The sequence below is a fragment of the Astyanax mexicanus genome, chromosome 4 (genome assembly GCF_023375975.1).
Source record: "Astyanax mexicanus isolate ESR-SI-001 chromosome 4, AstMex3_surface, whole genome shotgun sequence".
Lineage (NCBI taxonomy): Eukaryota > Metazoa > Chordata > Actinopteri > Characiformes > Acestrorhamphidae > Astyanax > Astyanax mexicanus.
The window spans coordinates 38,937,063-38,960,760 of NC_064411.1; the positions used below are offsets into that span (position 1 = coordinate 38,937,063).

Consider the following 23,698-nt stretch of genomic DNA (forward strand, 5'->3'; position numbering starts at 1 on the left):
GAAAAACATAAAAAAGGTTAAGAAATTACTGGACTTACTAGACTAGTGCCTGAAGAAAAGTAATCACAATATCCAGAGCTCTCTAGTTACTGGTCCATGCATTTACAAGTCTAACCTGCGCAATTTGTGGAAACTTCTGGCAGGAAAAGTCAATGAAGGACAGATCGCTAAAGCCCAGGGGGACAGAAGGATTGCTCTGGATGAAAGGTTTTCCAGAGGGATCTGTAGGGAGTTGCTTATGAATAACTGAATTATGACAAAGAAGGCCTCGGTGGGTGCGGAAGGTGATGCAACACAGGTTACACCTAGAACAACAACAAAAAATGTGTTAATGAAATCTTGTCACATTTCTAACAAGTGTACTGTGTTAAAATGATTTTAAAAACACACAATAATTAACTCTAAAGCAAATAAGCTTGTATTTTGCCCTCACTTGAGTGCAGTATCTGGATGGGTTTCCATGTGTGACTCCAAACCATATTTACAGATGAATGTCTTGAAACAGATTGGACAGTGCAAGAGTTCTTCCTCCTGCTTGACACTGGCTCGTTCTCCTGTCTGCTGCACCAGAACTACCTAAAATTGGAAGAATCATTTAAATTAATACAAAATATAAATATTTTTAAATGAGAAATATAACAAAAAATATAAAAGTTGTCAATGTGAGTCTGTCTTTTTAAAATTTCACACCTTTTTATTAGGTGGTTCCTCAGATTTCTCAGCTTCATCCTCAATACTGGCCTTTCTCTTGACACTGGGTCTGCGTCGCTTGTTCGGCAACACAGGACTGGAGGCAGGAACAGTACTTGGGTCCTTGTCATGAATTTTCATGTGTCTGTAAAAAAAAAAAATAAAAAAAAAAAAGCTTATTTTCAAATAAAAAATAAAATGATCTTACACATAATTAAACCGTCACACCATCTAACACTACACATGATCAACCAAAAACTACACAATACAACAGATTAGTACAGAGAAAGCAAAGTATGTCTATGTGGCAACTCTCATAAGATTTTATAATGTAGATTTTATACATAATCTATTTTTTTTAACTGTGCTGAAGCACGCAGGATATCTCTTAAAATAGCTGCTTAACATTTCATATTAACAGTCATATTCTTACAAAACCCTGTAATATTCTATCACTTTTATTGACAGTTTTGTATATATCTCTCAGCTTGTCCAGAAATGCATGTGTAAAATGTGTCCTTTATGAGATAGTTCAAAATGTGAATTACACTTACTTTTATATCTCATTTTTTCAAACCATGACAATGTTTAAGCTGGCAAACCACAGAAATGGGTGAACCAAGAATTCTTGCTCAGATTGTGACAGCATCTCAGATAGCAAATATGATATAGTAGGTAAAATAACATTTAAATGCTATGAACCTCTTCATTACCTCTTGGCCAACTGCCTAGAAATTCCTCCAAATTCTAAATGTTTCAAGTAAAAATCTAAGCCTATTATTAGATGGTCTTAGTAACGTTCAGCTATTATTGTAACACTGTTTAGCCTCAAAATACCCTGTTCCTTAACAGTTCAGTGATGTAAGTGGGCTGGAGGAAATGCATTACCTACAAGCAGACAGCAGAGGGCTTTCCCTCTGAGGGGCCAGAAAGTAGTAAATGGAGTGAGAGTCACATCACAACATGATGGAACATGTGGAGCCCCCTCCCTAAAGGTAGCTAGCAGAAACAAACCCACCTTTCAGGTTCCACCAGATACAAACACATGGACAAAAGTATTGGGACAACTGTTCTTACATCATTTTTTCTGAAATCAAGGGTATTAAAGAGAGTTTATTCTACTTTTGTTAAGAGTAACTGTCTCTACTGTCCAGGGGAGACTTTCTAATAGATTTTGGAGCATTGCTGTGAGAATTTGATTGTATGCACCATAAAAACAGTGTTAGTGAGATCTGACTGAGGATGTTGAACGATCCACACTCAGTCACCACACCACCTCATTATTCTAAACTCTCCATACACCTGGCATTAGATATAAAGCCAATATCTTAATTTTTTATCTGCCTTTGGATATTTGTGTCAGCAAAAGTACTGCCAATAGAACAGGACGGATAATAGGAGCAGATAACTTGTGAACTGTGAAGTAGTGGAGGAACAGTGTTCCTTGGCATGATGGTGCTTCATCCAGTACCGTATTTTTCACACTATACAGCTCGATCAATAAGTATCTATTTTTATACACAAGGTACATTTTTTTTATGTGACTCTAGTGAGGAACAGGGGTGTCACCTCTGAACGGCCAAAGAGCTAGCGCTTAGCGCGGTAGTGGCTAATGCTAATACTGCTGGAGAACTAAACTGAAAATCCTGTATAAAGCTGTACTTTAGTGGAGTGGCTTTACAGCTCCTTACAACTTGAATGGTAAAATTCATACACAAGGCGCACTGGATTATAAAGCGCACTGACGATTATTGGGAAAATTTAAGAATTTTAAGTGTGCCTTATAGTGCAAATAAATACTCTACTTTTCGAATGAGTTGTAGAGTTGGGGATAATAAGATCATCAAACACACTGATTTCACCAACACTCATTTCGCTGAATGTAATTAAATCCTTCACATTCTTCAGTAATGCTCCAAAATCTAGTAAAATCCATCTTGTGCAGTAGAAACAGTCAATCCAACAAAAGCAGAATAAAGTAATACCCAAAGAGAAACAATATAAGAGTACATGTCCCTTTACTTTTGTCTACACAGAGTTTCTGGATAACATTTAAACCATGGAGAGTTTTATGGTGTGAAAATTTAAATGACATTGTTGGGGGGCATCCGAGAGGCCTTGCAGTTTTCTGCCCCTAAGAGTGAACATGCTTGACTGGAAGAGGGAGGATAAATGTCAGTGGGTGCAGTGCTGAGAAGCTTGTTTTACATTCTACAGTCAGGAGATATTAATAGCAGAGATGGAGCGAGGGCCGCCCATATATGTGGACCCAACTGGAGCAGCCTGAATCCTGTTCCATGTCACATCTTTGGTCTCTGGCCTCTCAAACTCTCAAACCTTTCCACCTTAGAAAACATGCAAATGAATGAGCTAACCATAGCATTTTATCTAAGGTTAGGCTTGAAACACAAGCTGAAAGAAGTGACCGGTCAACTTTGGTCTCTTCTTTGTGTATAGCCTGTGGAAAGGCTGCACTGAATCCACCCTTGCAATACCTCCACTATATTGCCAGAGGGTGCTGTGATGTACAGCTCTCAGTGGGAAATATGAGGTTATGCTCTGCATAGTCCTGATTCCAGCAGCCATGAGTTTCGCAATGATGGTACAATTGGATCTGCAAGAATTTGACTGAGGTAATGAGCAGTGAGATTCTGATTGGTCGAGTACATCATAGATGCCACCCAGCAGTAAATCCTCCTGACTCCCTGTATCCGAGTGGGAAGAGCTTAGTTCAAGCATCCAAATAAATCTCTAATCATACAACATTTTAAAATATACAAAATCTCTGCCAATAGCAGTTTGTTTCGGTTGTCTATTTTTTTTTTTCTATTTTTAAATAAAGGAATTTGGCACTGATTCTTTTTACTGATCTGAAATTAAGTGGAGTAGAGAGTGGACAGGCAGCATTTCCAATTGTCCTGTAGGAGTCTCCAAAGCCCCCAAATTTTTCAGAACTTAAATAACATATGTTACTGCAGAGAAAAAAAAGATTTGTATCACCTTCACCTGTGGCCTGTATACAGGCCAAGGTCTGTTATGGGAATAATATACATTAATTCCTGCATTTCAGCACTGAAACCAAAGTTGGGACAGTAAACCATTTACCACTTTTGTTACCATTTCTTCTCAGAACCTTTAAACAATGTTTTGGCACAGAGAATATCATGCAATGAATTGTTTCAGGTGCTATTTTGTCCCAGACTATAATCACTTGTTGACATCATTTAATTTCATTTAACCTCATCACGAGGCCTCAAAAAAAAAATTGGAATGTCTAGATAAAAGCAAATTTATTAGTATTTTCAATCCAAGCTAGGACTTCCACCATCTTCAGGGTAAATGACCCAAACACAATCCAAGCATCCAAACCATACTCTAACCATCTTTTTTACAACCCACCCCCTCTGTCTCTTTTTCACCCATTCACACACAGGCTCAGACTGTCTTTCTTCTCCCACCCCCAGCTGGAATGCCTGCATGTCTTAGCGGCACAAGGGAGGCCTCTATGCTCATCCCATAGACACATCACCACAAATGGACCAGGGCACACAACCGTAAACACACAGCGGAGCGCAGCATGCGAGCAGAACTATCTCACACAAACACATGGGCCGGCACAAGCTGCAGAACACACGCAGGCACAGGAGCAGGCGCATCTGTATCCAAACAACGGGGGTGGGTAAAAGGAGTTCACACTTTATATCAGCTAGAATCCAAAAATAACTCTCCCAACACTCCAGCAGTTGCTCCAGCGTCTCCTTACTTCTCAGGCATTTTTACAGTCTGCTGATCATAGTAGAAGGGATGCTACACAATGGTAGACATGGCCCTGTCCCAACTTTTTTGAGATGCACTTTTGCCATGAAGTTCTAAGTTGGTAAAAGCATTAAATGTCTATTATTTAAGCATATTTCTACAAGTGACATAATAAGGAACGGAAAAATCGCATTTTGGTGCATTGTCTGTACCTGTGCATGTTCCCATTGGTGGTGAAGGTCTGGGCACACACACTGCACTTGTAGGGTCTTTCTCCACTATGTACCAGCATGTGGCGGTCCAGAGAGCTGGCCGAACTCAGAGCCTTTCCACAGATGCTACAGGAGTGGTCAGTACCCCCACTGTCAGTGTTGTGCTGAAGAGAAAACCGAACAAAAAGTGAAACATTGATTTACAAGTAGAAAACGTGCCATTTTCGACTCCTAGCTATACAATTTTGCTCCATGTCTAAGAGTTAGAAATTCATAGCAATCACCTTGTTTCTTTATCATTTATTTATATTTGTTGATTGATTAACAGACTGATTGATTCAATCATTTATCACTATTTCATTATTATTTCTTAAAAATCGTTTAGGATTATATTTTCTGTAGTAACAAATATATATACAGCTCTTCAAAATCTTCTAAATCAGTTTCTCGGATTGTGCTATTTATAGCTATATACTTGAGTAAAATGAACATTGTTGTTTAATTCTATAAACTACGGAGAACATTTCTCCCAAATTCCAAATAAAAATATTGTCATTTAGCGCATTTACTTGCAGAAAAATTAGAAATGGCTGAAATAACAAAAAACACGCAGAGCTTCAATTTCATATAAAATTTTATGAGTACAGAAATCAATATTTGGTGGAATAACCCCGTTTTTTAATCACAGTTTTCATGCATCTTGGCATGTTCTCCTCCGCCAGTCTTAAACACTGCTTTTGGATAATTTTATGCCACTCCTGGTGCAAAAATTTAAGCAGTTCAGCTTGGTTTGATGGCTTGAGGTTTTTAATTTGGTAAAATAAAAGAAACTCGTCTTTTTAAAGTGGTCTCTTATTTTTTCCCAGAGCTTATATTCACCGATCAGCAACATATCTATCTCCAGTGTTTGGAAATTAAACAACTAAAGCCATTTTACACACTCACTCGCATTTATTACTGATTCCTTTAAATAATACCTGCATAGAAATACAAATGACAACAGCATCTTAATTCCCAATGTCATTTAGATTAGTTCTGCACTCCCAAGCCACTCACATTTTGCTACAGTCAAATTTCTTACAGAACCTCAGCTGGTGAAACTAATCCAGTGCTTTAGGTCAAAACTTGCCTAATTCTGGATATTATGGAGTCATCTACAAAAAGTCATCTGGAGCACAAATTTCAGATTGGCTGTTTGTACCTGTCTTATATGCATAGTAAGCTGGTGCTGGGTCTGGCAGTTCTTGTCACACAGGGGGCAGATGAAGGTTGAGCGATCTTTCAGTTCCTGTGACAAAGAGATAAGTCAACTCTTATTTAGAGACTAGAGCATTTAGACACAACAACCCCCTGTAACCTTGAAACCTCTTCTAACACAGGCAGCAGGCTGTGAGAGTCCAGTGAACTGGGATGCAAAAGACTGACACAAGCATCCCATCTGACTGACTGACAGCAACAAGTGATCACGCTCACATCGTCAGCTCTGAGTCAGTCTCTGTATTAGACCGTTTACAACCTGAAGGACTCAAAGCTTACAAATGACTTCACAGAATATATAACAGTCACATAATCACTAAATATATAACATTAAAAACCCCTTCAGTTGAAAGATATGGTTATGTTACATGGAAGCTTAAGGCAGACGAAAAATATGCTGTTGCAACATCAGAGCTAGGGCAATCCAATACATGATAGATGATACAGTGGTATTTTCTGTGCAGTAGATAAACAGTTACATCAGATGTTTACTTAGAGGGTAATATTAAAATGGGATGCTGCAGAATTATAGATGCGCTAATGAGAAATGGCAGGTTTAAGCAATTTTACACTCTACTTGCACAATTAAAATGAAAAAAAAAAAAAGAAAGTTTAGCTACCTCTTTACTAATTAGCTGTAAGATGCAAGCTACACACACTGCTTAGGATTAGAATAGCCATGCTGAGGTAAATTCATGGCTAATATTCCAGTAGTAGACTGCTGAGGTTAATGTGCGACTAGAGCAGTCTGCCCTGTTGACATAAATCCATGAATAGAGTAGCACTGCTAAAGAAAACTAACAATAATAATAGTCCTGCTAAGGTCATTTGTTGTGATTTGTTGGTATGTCTGCTGGGACTTTAGAAAGGTTAAGTGTTTGTAAGGTATACTAAATATAATATAATATGTAGAACCTGAATTGCAATATTTATGTATTTATCTGAAGGTGAACAAAAGTGGAAAAATAAATGAAAACCTACAAAAAAATCTGTGTACGATATTGTGCCGAATTTAAGTTTAACTTCAGACTGAATTTTAAAATTTTTTGCATTTCTATACAGAACTGCCCTAAATAACATAAAAGTAGATTGCTCTGCTTCATGAAAAAAGATGGAAAATCACAAAGCTGAACTAAAAGCAATAATAAAAGCAGACTGTGGCAACCATGCTTTCAACATGACCAACTTAACGTACCAAGAAAACACCGGGTTTATCCCCTTGGTGTGAAATTCACTAGGTGAAACAGACACGGGGGTGGGGAGGGGGCACTGAGAGGGTGAGTGGACCCCACTGATAAAGACGCTGTGTTCTGAGTGTTTGTGGAAACAGTCGTGTGCTACAACAACAAGTGCTCTGCATCTGTCTCCAGAAAAGCAGCGGCTCCAGCTGGGAGAGCGCATCAATAATGGAAGGGACAGGCCAGTGCAGAGCCGTGGCGGTTAAACGTATGGAAACACACTCAGCACTGCAGAACGAGAACTGCTGGGGAGGTGGGAGGCGTGGGGGGTGGGGGGGGGGGGTTAAAACACCTGTTTTTTCCTCCACAGAGGAGCATTTCAGAAGAGTCCCGCACTTTAATTGGAGGCGTAAGACGCACATGGCTGCTGACAATGGGGGGATTGAGAGGGCAGAGGGACCATTTGCTGCCGCTTGTTCAGCGCAGCAGACGGGGCTGACTCACTGACGGACAGCTCCGCCTTGTGCCCTCAACACACCATCCTGCACGGCCCAAAGCCAGAAAAATTCATCTGTCTAAACAAGAATAACTAAACTATCAATTAATATGTTGGCCTGTCACAACTAATTATTTATTAGACAATTTATTTTCTGTTAAATTATTATAATAAGCAATATTATTGTAATCTTAAAGCCACTAAATGCAACTGATAATATAAAAGCATTATAGCAATATAAAAGCATTATAGCAATACTTCTATATTTGTCAGAATAAAAAAAAGCTATTTGGTGTAATTTATACAGTATAAGGACTAAAAATCTCTGGGCATTTGATTGCGATTCAGAGGTCTGCGGTGCTAAATATGACTATAAAACAGATGATGCATATTTTTGTTCTACAAGGAATTTCTTTTTTCTTATTGCATGACTACTTGGTACTTTTAAAGTAATGACCTATAGTAAATCCTGCTATTCAATGGGCTCTTTGACACTTTATTTCTCTATACTTGAAAAAAAAAACATCATTATTTTAATGAATCAATTAAATAATATACAAATCTAGGATTAATGCTTAAATTGACAAACAAAAGACAAATCTTAAATCAAATAAAAAAAATAAAATAAAAATAAAAAATTACTTTTATGTCCAGATACTGTACCACAAGTCAATAATCAAATAATCGTGATTAATCTGCAAAAAAGTTATTTTTCTGCAGGGACCCTTCTTTTTGCTTTTGGGGTACTACAATAGTCCTCAATACTACACTTGAAAAGCAATGCATAAATAAACGTAAAAAATGAATGTATAAATGTAATAAAATAATAAAAAATGAAAAATATTACCTGACTCCGTCTCCCAGTACGATTGGCAGAGGGCGACTTGCTTGGAGTTTTGACAGAAGCATTTGAAGGTGCTCCATTCATTTGGCCAGTTTTTATTTCATTGTTGGCACAGGACTCCTCTTCTCCTTCCTCTCCACCATCCTCCTGCTCATCTTCCTCCTTCTCCTTTTCTTCCTCCATTCCGTTCTCCTTTTGCAGCACTCCAACATGGTCCATTTCACTCTCTAGCTTTTCTGCAATTTACAATGAAAGAAACAAACTAGATTGCAGTTCCTGCAGAAACTGCGAGTGTGATTGCAGTGCTGGCTGGTATCTGCTAAGGTGTTGCTAGGTGGTTCCTAGGGTGTTGCTAGGCGGTTGCTAAGGTGTTGCTATGGTATCCGGGGTGGTTGCTAAGGTGTTGCTAGGTGGTTGCTACGGTGTTGCTAGGCGGTTGCTAAGGTGTTGCTATGGTATCCGGGGTGGTTGCTAAGGTGTTGCTAGGTGGTTGCTAGGTGGTTGCTAGGGTGTTGCTAGGCGGTTGCTAAGGTGTTGCTATGGTATCTGGGGTGGTTGCTAAGGTGTTGCTAGGTGGTTGCTAGGTGGTTGCTAAGGTGTTGCTAGGTGGTTGCTAAGGTGTTGCTAGGCGGTTGCTAAGGTGTTGCTATGGTATTTGGGGTGGTTGCTAAGGTGTTGCTAGGTGGTTGCTAGGTGGTTGCTAGGTGGTTGCTAAGGTGTTGCTAGGTGGTTGCTAAGGTGTTGCTATGGTATCCAAGGTGGTTGCTAAGGTGTTGCTAGGTGGTTGCTAGGTGGTTGCTAGGGTGTTGCTAGGCGGTTGCTAAGGTGTTGCTATGGTATCTTGGGTGGTTGCTAAGGTGTTGCTAGGTGGTTGCTAGGTGGTTGCTAGGGTGTTGCTAGGCGGTTGCTAAGGTGTTGCTATGGTATCCGGGGTGGTTGCTAAGGTGTTGCTAGGTGGTTGCTAGGTGGTTGCTAGGGTGTTGCTAGGCGGTTGCTAAGGTGTTGCTATGGTATCCGGGGTGGTTGCTAAGGTGTTGCTAGGTGGTTGCTAGGGGGTTGCTAGGGTGTTGCTAGGCGGTTGCTAAGGTGTTGCTATGGTATCAGGGGTGGTTGCTAAGGTGTTGCTAGGTGGTTGCTATGTGGTTGCTAGGGTGTTGCTAGGCGGTTGCTAAGGTGTTGCTATGGTATCTGGGGTGGTTGCTAAGGTGTTGCTAGATGGTTGCTAGGTGGTTGCTAAGGTGTTGCTAGGCGGTTGCTAAGGTGTTGCTATGGTATCCAGGGTGGTTGCTATGGTGTTGCTAGGTGGTTGCTAGGTGGTTGCTAAGGTGTTGCTAGGCGGTTGCTAAGGTGTTGCTATGGTATCCGGGGTGGTTGCTAAGGTGTTGCTAGGTGGTTGCTAGGGTGTTGCTAGGCAGTTGCTAAGGTGTTGCTACGGTATCCGGGGTGGTTGCTAAGGTGTTGCTAAGTGGTTGCTAGGTGGTTGCTAGGGTGTTGCTAGGCGGTTGCTAAGGTGTTGCTATGGTATCCGGGGTGGTTGCTAAGGTGTTGCTAGGTGGTTGCTAGGTGGTTGCTATGGTGTTGCTAGGCGGTTGCTAAGGTGTTGCTATGGTATCCGGGGTGGTTGCTAAGGTGTTGCTAGGTGGTTGCTAGGTGGTTGCTAGGGTGTTGCTAGGCGGTTGCTAAGGTGTTGCTATGGTATCCGGGGTGGTTGCTAAGGTGTTGCTAGGTGGTTGCTAGGTGGTTGCTAGGGTGTTGCTAGGCGGTTGCTAAGGTGTTGCTATGGTATCTGGGGTGGTTGCTAAGGTGTTGCTAAGGTGTTGCTAGGTGGTTGCTATGGTGTTGCTAGGCGGTTGCTAAGGTGTTGCTATGGTATCTGGGGTGGTTGCTATGGTGTTTCTAGGTGGTTGCTAGGTGATGTATATGCATAAATTAGATTAAATGGTGTTTGCACGTTGCTACGCAACGTGCAAATACATCAATCAGCTATGCACGCTAGGTTGCTCTGGCCGTTCGGGGGTGTCCAAACTTTTGACCCGTGGCTCCATTACACACAGTACTGGGGGGGCCGGGGTGTCCAAACTTTTGACCCGTGGCTCCATTACACACAGTACTGGGGGGCTGGGGTGTCCAAACTTTTGACCTAATGCTGTTTTATCCCATAGCTGCTCCATACACTCACAGTACTGGAGTTCTAGCTACCTGTCCTTCGATCTAGCTGCCGTCCTCCGATTGGCCCCATTCATTCCAATGGGGCCACTTCGTACGACAATCGTACGAAATCCGTACGTCGTAACTTTTCGTAACGCATATTTTCGGAAAGAGCTCAATAAGTTCTACAGGTCCTCAATTGGTTTCATCTTCGTATTTCAAAAATTGCGACGTCCACGGGCGTGCAAAGTTCTGCCCATTCATTTTCAATGGGCAAAAAAACGCGTACTTACGAAGTTTTTACGAAAAACGTAAGTCCGATCGGAAAGCTGTATACAAGCCCACCATTCCCGATATGGACGCACGTTTTCTCTTTTGAACGAAGTCGATATTTCGAAAACTGCGGCACTAGTTAACCGGACAAAAAACAGGTGGAATAATAATAATAAGAATAAGACTTAAGAAGAACAATACTGTGATTGCATTACTGCAATCACACTAATAATGATGAAAACAACATTGTTATTACTAAACTCGGATGTAATGTCTGTGGTTTGTAGAATAAAACAGCAATGTTCATTTTACTCAAACATATACCTATAAATAGCAAAATCAGAGAAACAGATTCAGAAACTAAAGTGGTCTCTTTATATGAATAGTTTATGAATTCTACAGCAAAGGCCTACCTTCCATGGGCTGCAAGGGTTTTGTGGTGGGTTGCTCTGTCTGCTGAGATGATTTCCCAAGGTCAGCCCCGACTCCTGCTTTACCACTGCACTTTTCAGTTAAGGCACTGTCCATGTCTGCAAAAAAAAAAGGGAAGACAGATAAGAAATTACATAAACCAATCTTATATAATGATCATGAAAATTCCACTTTACAACTTGTGTCCACCTTATTTCATCACACCCACTTTCAAGAGTTTGTATTTCACATTTGTTTTAGAATTTTCAGTCATTTCATATCAAATCTTCATATTATATTTAGTGTAAATGCAGTATGAATTAGGATACTGCTGTGGACACTGATCATAAGGCTTAGCTAGGTGGCTACTTGAACATTCCAACAGACCTTTTTTAATGCTATTTAGAGCTGTGCTAACTAGCTTTCATACACAAACACAAGTTTAAGTGTTGTGGGGTCTCATATAACTTATATTCTCTGCCTTCCACAGAAGGAAAGCTGTGTCTATGGTTGAACACAAAAATTAAAAACCTCCACTCCACGTCCACACATCTTCAGACACGTCAGGTTCTGAGTCTGTCATGTAAGGTGTTAGACCAAGACCCTCACAAGCACCCATTAGATATAACCAAGAAATTTGTCTAAGGTGTTTTGTTGATGGTTTTCCTTCACAAAATGGTAAGAGCAGACATGTGCATGTTTGTGAGGATGTTTTAAATGTTCCAAATGTTTCCAAAAAGAACTGGAACTAAGGCCAAACCAAGCTGCTTTGTAGAATAAACTGCCTAAATGGGACTTTCTCCAAACGATAATAATCCAAAAAAGTGTGGAAATTGAATTCAGACAACAACTTGCAATCACATGACCATGAAGGATCTTTCTTACTTTCAGGATCTTTCTATGTAGTTGCTGATGCTGATGCCATCCCTGTGGTTAAAGCCATGCTAGAATAGTGTTTTGTTTTTTTTGACCTGGCACAAGTTTTGAAACTCATTATGTTCACTTGTAATCTATTATTAGGTTACAATCTCTTATAAAGTTCTAAAAACAAAGTAAAACAGACATTTTACAAATTTTAGAGATTTTAGAAAAATGAACATCATTTAGGTTGTATGAGATGTTGTGTTCACAAACAAACATATACAGGCCAGTCTAGGAGAGATGGTTTGAAAGACAGAAGTGGTGAAAGATCCCGAGAGAAGTTTCACTCATTTCAGCAGCCATGCACCTCAGAAAGAACTCAAATCAGTCAGCTTCCTCTTTTACTACACCAAACACATGAGCTTTTAAAAAAAATGTTCAAATCAATGTTATCATTCAAGTGATCCAACAAATGGAAATTTCCATTAAAAATAATGCACATCTTCCTTAGTGTTTAAATGGCTTTAAAATATATGATAATGTCAACTACTATACTGAAATTCAGTTTACTGCACAGTAACTAATGTTGCACAAATACAGGAATTTATTTGTATTAAAGACTAGATGAAATCTATATGGGCAGCATTTTGAGAGGGGACTAACCTGAAAAAGTTCAGAAATCAACATTGGTAGAATAACCCTGGTTTTTAATCAGTTTTCATGCTTCTTGGCATGTTCTCCTCCACCAGTTATACATACTGCTTTTAGATAACTTTATGCCTTTACTCCTGGTGCAAAAATTCAAGCAGTTCAGCTTGGTTTGATGGCCTGTGATCATCCATCTTCCTCTTTATTCCAGAGGTTTTCAATTTGGTAAAATCAAAGAAACTCGTCATTTTTTTAGTTGTTCCTTTATTTTTTCCCAAAGCTGTATATATAAAAATAAACTTTGAAAATGTAAAAACTTTGATACACATTACAATAAGGGTTATGATTCAACACATTGCAAATATATATAGATATACTGATATAGACCGGGTAAATCTAGATATACTAGATTCTTAAAATAAAAACAAGAAAATTCAGTATAAAAACACTGTATTTGTAAAATGTGAGAAAAAAGGTAAAACGTTTTATTTCATGTAATTGTAACAAAGTACAACACAGGTGACTTAAAACATAAAACAGTAACTGAACCACTAGCTGATATTCTTTTCTTTTTTTTTTATATATGAGCAATTATTGATTACGATTTTGAGTTTTTACATAACAATTTAAATTTTGTAACAGTAAACATTTCTAGAATTTCATTTTATTTTTCTATTTCACTGCTACTACATCAAGTACTTACCTTTCAAGTATCAGGGTTTTAAAAGTATTCACTTTACATTATTATGATAAATTATGACAAAAAAAAACTCATGCTTTTAGCTGTTCAGGTGTAGATACCCTAAATTTGAATGTTTCAAGTAACCCAGTTACAGAAACTGACCTGCACCTCCAAACCAACACAATTCACTGCCTCTTCCAATCTTGTTGGGTATCTTCCTGCTGAAACCGGGCATGTCTGAACTCGTCTTATTCAACTAACTGACAAAGAAACGGAAAAAACAGAGAAAAAACAGGTGTTTGAGCAGAGGATAGACTACAGATGAGCCGTGGTGCTTTGTCTTGCTTGTCCAGTGAGCTGACTGGTCCTCTGGGCCGTTTTGACTAATTGCTACTGGTGTGTGGGGCTCAGTTATGTGCACGTTTTCCCATTATCCATCTTGCTATGCTGAGGTAGAGTCAAACCCTGCTACAAATTACAGCCCTCTGTTTTATTGATGGATTCATCTCCTGGGATGTTCTCAACATTCTATCCAGAATCTGCCTGATTTGATACAGCACAGCAGTCTAACCAGCACTATAACTCTGAATACATTCTGTAACCTGGATTCATAAAATATGATCTGTAGATCATCAAAATGGAGCAATGTGTTAACTGTGACATCCCTGCTTTTCTGCACCACTGTACATCATCTGCTGTACTTCTTTTTGTTGGGAGGTGGGATAAGAAAGCAGAAGACCCCCCATATTGGCTCTATTAACACCACATCACTGGACGCTGAATTACCTACTGTTTTTCTCTGAACTCAGTGGTCCTCTAGTAATTTTAGTCCTGTCCGGAGTCACATCTCTGAGTTTCATCCCCTCGCGTTTAATAAAATAGCTATTTGTCCACTGCCATGCACCGTAATTACACTTTGGGTGCACGTTTCCACTGAGATCCATGTAAAAACAGTAAGAGGAAATGGAGGAGCTACTAAACGCGATGCCATGTGACTGAGAAATCCAAAAAACTCACTGGTCCTCCTGTTTTTTTCAATTGCAATCCAGATCTAAGAGTTGTGTTGCTAAGAAGAAGTGTTATTTTTATATTAATAGTAGGGGTGTCACGATCTCGATATTTTATCGAAATCGAATCGAAATGAGGTCACGATCTCGAGTATCGAAGTCAAAAAGAGGATCGACGATCCCTCCCGCGCGCGCTACGCAAATAGCGCAGCGCGCTACGCAAATGGCGCGGCACCAACACAGCGCATCCTATTCATTTAAATAGAGATAGCCACTGCATGAGCGCAGTCGGCGGGAGTGTGATCACTGTTTTTATCTGTCCAACGGGGGAGGGGGGGCGGGGGTTGGGCGCGCAGGTTTTGTATCTGTATCTAACGGAGGGGTGGGTGCGCGCAGGTGAGAGCGTGTGAACTCGCTGAAATGCGTGTGTCAGTGTGACTTGAGAACACTGACTATAGATCACAGTGAGGTGGATTAAAAATCTTAAACTTATAATTGACTACACCTGTTGCTTTCCATTGAATTAAAAAAACATCTTTCTCTCAGATAAAGTAAACACAAGCGTGTTTCTGACTAAAATAAAAGCTTTTCAGGAGAGATATAAGTTATGTGTAAATATTTATAAGACAATACCCACATCACTTATCTAACCAGCCTGTACTGATTTCTGCCCCCCAATAATGCTTTCAATAACCTCTTGTAACCCCTGGGAGCCAGGGGTTACACTCTAATAGCCTTTAATAGTCTTCAGTAGCCTTTAAAAGACTTACCTGGCGGCCGTGGTGTGTCCACTAAACTCCGTAGTTATAAACATCCTGAGGTTAGCAGCGCGCTAACTGACCTGTTTATAATGTATTCCGAGCAGTGCCTCCGTGTCGGCTGTTCTAACCTGCTGCTGTTAGCTGCTTGGGCTGAAAGATGAACTGTAGTGAGCTGTATTATCCGGTTAGTGGGGTTAAAACCTTTATTTGTTTACAGAAACAGTAAAAACGGACTGGCTGAGCTCTGTAGCCCGTGGCTGGGCTGTACTGAAGTAGTGACTGAGTGAAAAGAGCGGGGCTTGTGCTGCTGCTGCTAGTGGTTGGATGAAGAACTGCAGCTTCATGTAATGAGCAGTTTCACCAGCCATCCACACACAGCTCTGATAAACTGCTTATTTTAATAGTGCACACTGTTGCTACCAAAAAAAGTCACTAGATGGCATTACCATATATATCTTAATAAATAATAATAATAATATTTATAATATTTATAATAATAATAATAATAATAATAAATATATTATTTAAATTTTATGAGGCATAAAATAATAACAAGAAAAAAAAACAAGAAAATCGAGAATCGAATCGAATCGTGACCCTCAAATCGAAAATGAAATCGAATCGAGGATTTAGAGAATCGTGACACCCCTAATTAATAGCTAAAACACATTGCTCTCTAATAAAAAATATACCAGTTTAAAAATAGATGCAAATATTTAACAGAATTTAGAACGCTTACTTAGTAAAGTCCAAATACATTGGCTCAAATAAAAATCTAAATCATGTGTTTATTAACTTTAGTACACATCTTTTCATTAACACAATCTAGCATGGGGACTCCTATTATGAAGCCTACAACAGCGGATCAGCCACAATGGATCATCCTAAATGGCATTGTTCAACACTAGTTCTAAAATTCTGTCCTAAATGTATTTAAATGTATATAAATTCTTTCACAGTACAAATGTACAATACAGGGTGCGGTAAGGCCAAATAATCCCCCAAAGAACATGCAAGTAGAAAGAGTGATACAGGGAAAGAGCGTGAGAGAGAGAAAGAGAGCGAGAGAGATGCAAGCACTCAGAGGAGGCCGGACTGTCAGCTGCTTGCTGAGTGAGACTGCACACAGGCTGGAGAGAAGAACAGCAGCAGTTGGGGGGAGGTTGGGTTGAGAGTCAAAAGCAGGAAGTGGCTTAGAGAGCAGTGGAGGGAGGACTGCTGCTGCTGCTGCTTTCTTTGCGATGTTGTGTGTGTGCGGCTGTGCGCACGTACTCCACCGGGTATGACTTGCTCTGATCCCCCTCTTAAACAATCATCCTTAATGTAGAACAAAAAAAAAGGAGGAGACCATATTCATTCTTCACAAGCACTGCTCTATGCACTGGAGAAGAAAGCTACTGCCCCACCCATATCCATTGCTGCACATGAAGAGCAGCATCAGGCTCTCTCTCTTACACACACCCCCTACACCATCAAAGTGAGAAATACAGCTCTGGAAAAAGATTCTAGAGACTACTACAGTTTCTGAATCAGATTCTTTCATTTTGCTATTTATAGGTATATGTTTGAGTAAAATAAACATTGTTTTATTCTATAAACTACAGACATTTGTCCTAAATTCCATATAAAAAATATTTAGAGCATTTACTGAAATAACAAAAAAGATGCACTTTCAGACCTCAAATAATGCAAAGAAAACAAGTTCATATTCATAAAATTTCTAAACATAAAAGTTCAGAAACCAATATTTGGTGGAATAACCCTGGTTTTTAATCACAGTTTTCATGCATCTAGGCATGTTCTCCTCCACCAGTCTTACACACTACTTTCGGATAACTTTATGCCACTCCTGATGCAAAAATTCTAGCAGTTCAGCTTTGTTTTATAGCTTGTGATCATCCATCTTCCTCTTGATAATATTCCAGAGGTTTTCAGTTTGGTAAAATCAAAGAAACTCATAATTTTTAAGTGGTCTCTTATTTCTCCACCCTTTTTGTTAGGATTTTTTTTGGTTTCAGACATCTTGGATAATTAAACATACACCGGGTCAAACTGACCCATGTAAGTGTCCAGAAACATTTAAACACAGTGTGTAAAACCATCAGTATTCTCACAGAAGTGTAACATCACATAATTTATTACAATAATGACATCACACTGCTTAGCCCTACTCGCATCATTGGGGCACAGCACAGCCAGGCGCTGAGATAGCACTACAGCGCAGATCTGCGGATTAGCAGAGGATTAATGGGCTGTTATTAGCCAGGCATCCATGTGGTGAAGGAGAGGCTCTATTGCTATACATTAATTAATTATCCACCACAGCCAACCACAACAGATGCAGAGCACTACAATGAAATAGGGGGAAAGTTCTGAGCAGGATGGGCAGGGCTGGGGGAATTTAAAAAAAGAGAGACAGGGTCTTGGATGGGACTTGGGAGGCTGCGTTATCAAAAAACAACAAGCATGGGGAGCCTTAGAATGAAGAAAGGAGGAGTATTTGTAGATTGTGACTAAAGAAAAGAGGAGGAGGTGAAGGGTGGCAGAAGTTCACAGGCATACAGTGCAAGCCAGTGTCTCAAGCAGTGAAGAACCGGGATGTAAATCTGTATCATATGTACCTTAATAAATAATAAATAATATGTCAGGATATCATCAGTGCTTTGACCCAATTGACCCATTTCATTACAAAAAGTGCAAAAAAAATCACCACATGATGTGGTCCAAAAAATTAATAGAATTGCTGTACTATTTTTTTGTAAAGCAGAATCTGCCACTCCTTATACATTTATCTGCTTGTCAAAATTTTATACATTTTAAAACTACTAAAAATAAATAATAATTAACCTCAAAATCAATAAAATTATGCTTGGTAATTTAAGGCATACAAAAAATAGGTCAGCAAAAGTCAGTTTGAAATATTGGTCATATCAGCAGATGCCAATGATTCCTTGAACCAACCAACCAACCAACCAATCAATAATTCTTTAAACCAACCAACCAACCAACCAATGATTCCTTAAACCAACCAAGCAACCAATGATTCCTTAAACCAACCAACCAACCAATGATTCCTTAAACCAACCAACCAACCAATGATTCCTTTAAGCAAGCAACCAACCAATGATTCCTTAAACCAATAAACCAATAATTCCTTAAACCAACCAACCAACGATTCCTTAATCCAACCAAGCAAGCAAGCAATGATTCCTTAAACCAACCAACCAAGCAATGATTCCTTAAACCAACCAACCAAGCAATGATTCCTTAAACCAACCAACCAGCCAATGATTCTTTAAACCAACCAACCAACGATTCCTTGAACCTTGAATCAATTAACCAACGATTCCTTGAACCAGCCAGCCAACTCCTATATTATAGCAACACCTTAAAAATCAACTCCTATGCCACAACACCACCGTAGCAACCACCAACAAAAACCACTGCTTAGCTGTAATGAAACTGACTATAGGGACGGCACTCTCTGCATTTTTTTCTGACCTTCTCATACATTTTTTCTCCTCATGTCATTTTGTATATTTAAGCTATTATTTCTCTTTTTTTTATCTCGTATTGCATGATCAGACAGTCATCAAAGCATTTCATTATTAGTTGTACAGTGTATGAGTGTGTATGACAAACTTTGATTTGACACACCTACACGTTCCTGTGAATTGTTCTCTCAGTGAGAGATGTACAGGCATTAGGGGTTGTGAAAATTTTCCCAGAAAACTCCCACAAAAACACACACGCGCACACAGACGCAAGCACACCTGTACTGTATGACTCAAGACTTTCATTTTCAGCTCAGTGTTTTCTAACAACACAAAGGAATGGAAAGTCTCCGTCTCTCTGTCTCCCTCGCTCTCTCTCTCTGTCTCAGTGCAGGGAACTTGTGCATTTCCTGTTTGGTGTGGTGGCTGGGAAGGCCTGGGGAATGCCTGAGCCATTCTCCTCCTTCCCTTCTTCTAATTCCCTTACACTCAAGCACACACACACACACACACTCAAGCACACACACACACCCATCACTGCTGCTGCAGTGATCTCGTCCTGCTATCACCCTCCATCTTACACATCGCCCCCCATTTTACATCCCTCACTCAAATCCCTTTGCACAGCTGCTCTACAGCAGCACTTTTCAGTAGCTCTGTATGATCTGAACCAACTGCCCCATAGTGACTGTGACCTGCCCTGTAAGTTCATACGTTTACAGAGTTTTCGCAGGTAAATTAAATTCAATGTGTTTTATAATAATTACATTTTTAGGACACTTTTCTCCTTAATTTAGTTATGCCGAATATTCCACCCACTCAGCTGCACTTCCCCATGACTAGTAATACATGTAAAGACAGCAACCACCTCTTTTTGAACTGCTGAGTTTGTAGCATTGCCGAGTAGCTTAGAGGAAAGTGCAGGAAGCCAGCTCCAATACATCAGCTAATAGATGCCTGTGCTCACCAACATCACCTTAGGATTTATATGTGGGGGGAGACAGCGGCATCTACCCACCCAAAGAGAGTAAGACCAATTGTGCTCTCTCAGACTCCAGCTGCTGATGCCGGAGATTCAAACCAGCGATCTCTCGATTATACTGCATTGCCTTAGTCTGCTGAACCACTCGGAGCCCACCACAAAATTATTAAGTTTATAGACCTTAAAGTAAACTTTGATTCCTATATTTTGTAAAAAACAGTTGTTTTACACAACAACTATTTTCATACACTGTGCAAAAATGGGGTTGTCAACCGGTTTACAGTTTATTCTTGCTCAAATAATAAAATAAATAAATAAATAAATACATAAAAACAGAATTTACTTACTGCCTGTGGCTTTGAGACATTTCAAATCAAATTAAACACTTTTTTTCAGATAATCAAATTTCTACAGACACCATGGTTTAACTGCTGCATGATTATCCGCTTCAGAGAGTCCTATTCTTTTGGCAATACTACACAGACTAGACAAGCTGTGTGTGCATGTGCATTTGCACACATATTTCAGCAATGAGTGTAGCAATAAAGCAATAAAGTGTCAGTGTCCCAAGTGTCTATCAAGCTTCGCCTCTTACTGTAACAGAGAGAGGTAGAGGAATTTAAAATATGCATTATGGCAGATAATCACAGTAGACATCAAAAACATCTGTGATTGCTCACAGCATACAAACACACACATACACACACACAAACATTTTATGACTACCTAGAAGGGTCATTTGCATGGTTTAGCCCTCTAATCATCAGCAGTACAAATATTAAAGTAGTGACAGTGATTTACAAACATAAAAATGCAGTACGGTCCGGACAAAAAGGCGCAGTGAAACCACAGTCCGGACCAAAGGAGCAAAAACTGGTCTGAACAAAAGAGGCGGACTTAAGTCTGGGTTAGCTGAACCATGGTTTATTTGCAGTTTAAAGGGACTTTTTTATATATTTTATTTAAATTTTACAGCTTTGAATACAAATTAGAACTTTTACAAACAACAGTTTTACAAACTTCCCATCTACTCTCCCACCCACTTACCTTCCCGCCCACTCAACCACCCACTCACCCCTACCACCCACACCCCCCCTCCCCACAGACCCCATCCCATTCGTAGTTCTTAAAAAAAGAAAAAAGAAAAAGGCAGCACACTTCTTATGCGTTTTCCCTTTAGGCATTGCTAGTTTGGTCTTGTTGGTCATCTACATACATAAGAAGGGGGTTCCAAATCTTCCCGAATTTAGCAAACTTCCCCTCACGTTCATATCTTATCTTCTCCATATGCAGTGTACTAAGTAGTTCAGAAAGCCACGTCTCGTATTTGGGTGCCGTTTCTATATTCCAGACCAGTAAACTTGTCTTCTTGGCTATAACCATGTCATGTTGGATTGCTTGTATTGTACAATAATCATCATGTTGTTCTATAGCTGATGACCAGCCTAGAATAGCAACTAGAGGATCTGGGGAAAGGGAGATTTTATATGCTGTGGCATAGCAATAAAACACTTGTAACCAAAAATTCTGTAAATTAGGACAGGACCAAAACAGATGGGCTAAGGTGCCATTTTGACTCTTGCATTTAGCACATAAAGGAGACACATCTGCATAGATAGAATGTAGTTTTGTTTGGGAATAATGTAATCTATGCAGTACTTTGTACTGAATTAACTGATAACTTGTATTTATAGAACATGACTGAATACTTTGTAACGATTTTGCCCAAAAGTCATCTAATATTTCTATTCCCAACTCTTCTTCCCACTGCTCTTTTAAGCTTTGGGTGGATGGAATGCCCATTTTTTGAAAGTGGTCAACAAACCTTGAAACCAACCCCCTGCTGTCTGGATCTATTGTCAAGAGTGAATAAAAAATATTCTGAGGGCTATATTTTTCAAAACACTCAAAATTGGCCTTGACATAACTACGTAGTTGTAAATATCGAAAAAAATGAGATGCGGGTAGATCAAACTTCAATTTTAGTTGAGAGAATGAGGCAAAAATACCGTCAACATATAGTTTTTCTAAGTTAATAATCCCTCTCTTGCTTTCCACTTTTGAAAGACTTTATCTGTTAGTGATGGGAGGAAAGCATGATTATAAGCAATAGGGGCCATAATACAGGTTTCAGGGAGAGCAAGTGCTTTTTTAATTTGGTACCAAATTTTTTATGAATTTGCTACTATAGGATTCTCTTTCATAATAGGACCAAAAGGTTTTCTACCTGCAAACAATAAAGATGGAAGAGAAGCAGCTGTAATATTCTGCTCTATGACTAACCACGCTGGGGTGCAAACATGGGTCTCATCCGGGTAAGCATTAGTCCAATAAGTTAGCACCCTTGCATTCGCTGCCCAGTAATAATACTGAAAACAAGGTAAGGCTAGTCCCCTATGTCTCTGGGTTTGCAAAGATGTTTTTTGGATATACGATGACCTTTGTATCCCCAAATAAAAGGCATAATCATAGAGTCCAAATTTTTAAAAAAAATTGAAATAAATACAAAAATCTTGGAAGAATTACCATTTTGATTGCATTAATCCTACCCATCAAGGAGAGTGGGAGTACTCTCTCTGTGTTACTTTTAAGATTGTCAAACATTATCTTGTAATTTAAATCATAAATCAGTTTAAAGTCTCTTGGTACTGTAATACCAAGGTACTTTATTTTATCTGTAACTTTAAAGGGTAGCACATTCAGAAAATTTAAATTGTCACTGTCATATAGTGGCATATATTGACTTTTTGCCCAATTCACTGTGTATCCAGACAGATGACCAAAATCTTTTATAAGTTTAAGCAAAGGCAGTATGGACTGTTCTGGATCACAAAGATAGAGAAGGACATCATCTGCGTACAGAGAAATCTGATGTTCTATCCCACCAAGGCGCACAGGAGTTATGAGTGGGTGGCTTTTAATGGCCAATGCTAAAGGTTCCATTGCTAGAGCAAAAATTAATGGACTCAATGGGCAGCCCTGATGTGTGCCTCGAAAAAGAGAAAAAGAGGGAGAACTATAAGTATAGAGGCCTTAGGGCAGAGGTACAACATTTCAACCCATGAGGTGAAGGTTTGACCCAGTCCAAATTCTTCTATGACAGCTAGAATATATTTCCATTCGACTTGATCAAATGCCTTGTTTGCATCTAAAGCTAGAATCGCTACTCTATCATGTTTTTCATGTTTTTTATATACAATATTCAGGAGTCGACGTACATTAAAAAAGGAAAATCTTCCGCTTATAAAGCCAGTGTGATCCTGATGTATAATAGAAGAAATGCATTCATTAAGTCTACCAGCCAGAATCTTGGTGAATATTTTAGATCACTCCCAAGAAGGGAGATAGGTCTATACGATGATGGATCCACCTCTTCTTTATCCTTTTTAAGAAATAAAGATATATTTGCCAAGTAAAGCGTCTCTGGTAATTTATTATTTTTAATGGAGTCCTGAAACATTCTCAGTAAGAGTGGACTTATCTGCTTACAGAAGGCTTTGTAAAACTCAATGCTAAAGCCATCTGGCCCGGGTGCTTTGCCATTTAAAGAAACATTAATAGCTGTAGACACCTCATTTAATGTTATCTCTGCATTTAATTTTTCCCTGGCCACAGTGTCTAGTTTTGGTAGATTAAGAGATTTAAGGAAATTTGTAATCACTGAAATATCTGTAGTGCTCTTAGAGGTGTACAGCTCTTGATAATATTCCTTGAAGCATTTATTGATCTCTGAAAGTTTAGTGGTCAAGTATCCTGAACGGTTTTTAATTTTTAAAACTGCTCTGCTTTTTTGTAGGCCTCTAAGCTGGTACGATAAGAGACAGCTTGGTTTATTTCCTAGTTCAAAGTGCTTCTGTTTCACCTTCAGTAACAGAGTTTTTATCTGGCTTGATAATATATTATTATATTCGTATTTCAGTTTCATTATACTTGCGAGAGTGGATTGGGATGCTGATTTTCGAAATTCCTGCTCAAGAGTAGAGAACTGCAACTCTATC

The 23,698-nt window shown here is 39.3% G+C and overlaps 1 protein-coding gene across 2 annotated transcripts in view; it reads right to left on the reverse strand.

Moving 5' to 3' along the window:
* rreb1b (ras responsive element binding protein 1b) overlaps positions 1–23,698 on the reverse strand; it is a 59,093-nt gene that overhangs the window by 8,666 nt on the left and 26,729 nt on the right. The window contains exons 3-10 of one of the 2 annotated variants that reach the window (XM_015602099.3): positions 13,619–13,716; positions 11,268–11,384; positions 8,437–8,669; positions 5,860–5,946; positions 4,659–4,822; positions 691–835; positions 434–576; positions 116–305 (exon numbers count right to left, since the gene is read on the reverse strand). In XM_015602099.3, the coding sequence (XP_015457585.3) occupies positions 116–305; positions 434–576; positions 691–835; positions 4,659–4,822; positions 5,860–5,946; positions 8,437–8,669; positions 11,268–11,384; positions 13,619–13,691 (1,152 nt within the window). In that variant the 5' untranslated portion in view covers positions 13,692–13,716. The remainder of the gene's footprint in view (positions 1–115; positions 306–433; positions 577–690; positions 836–4,658; positions 4,823–5,859; positions 5,947–8,436; positions 8,670–11,267; positions 11,385–13,618; positions 13,717–23,698) is intronic. The other variant, XM_049478537.1, reaches the window with a different exon arrangement.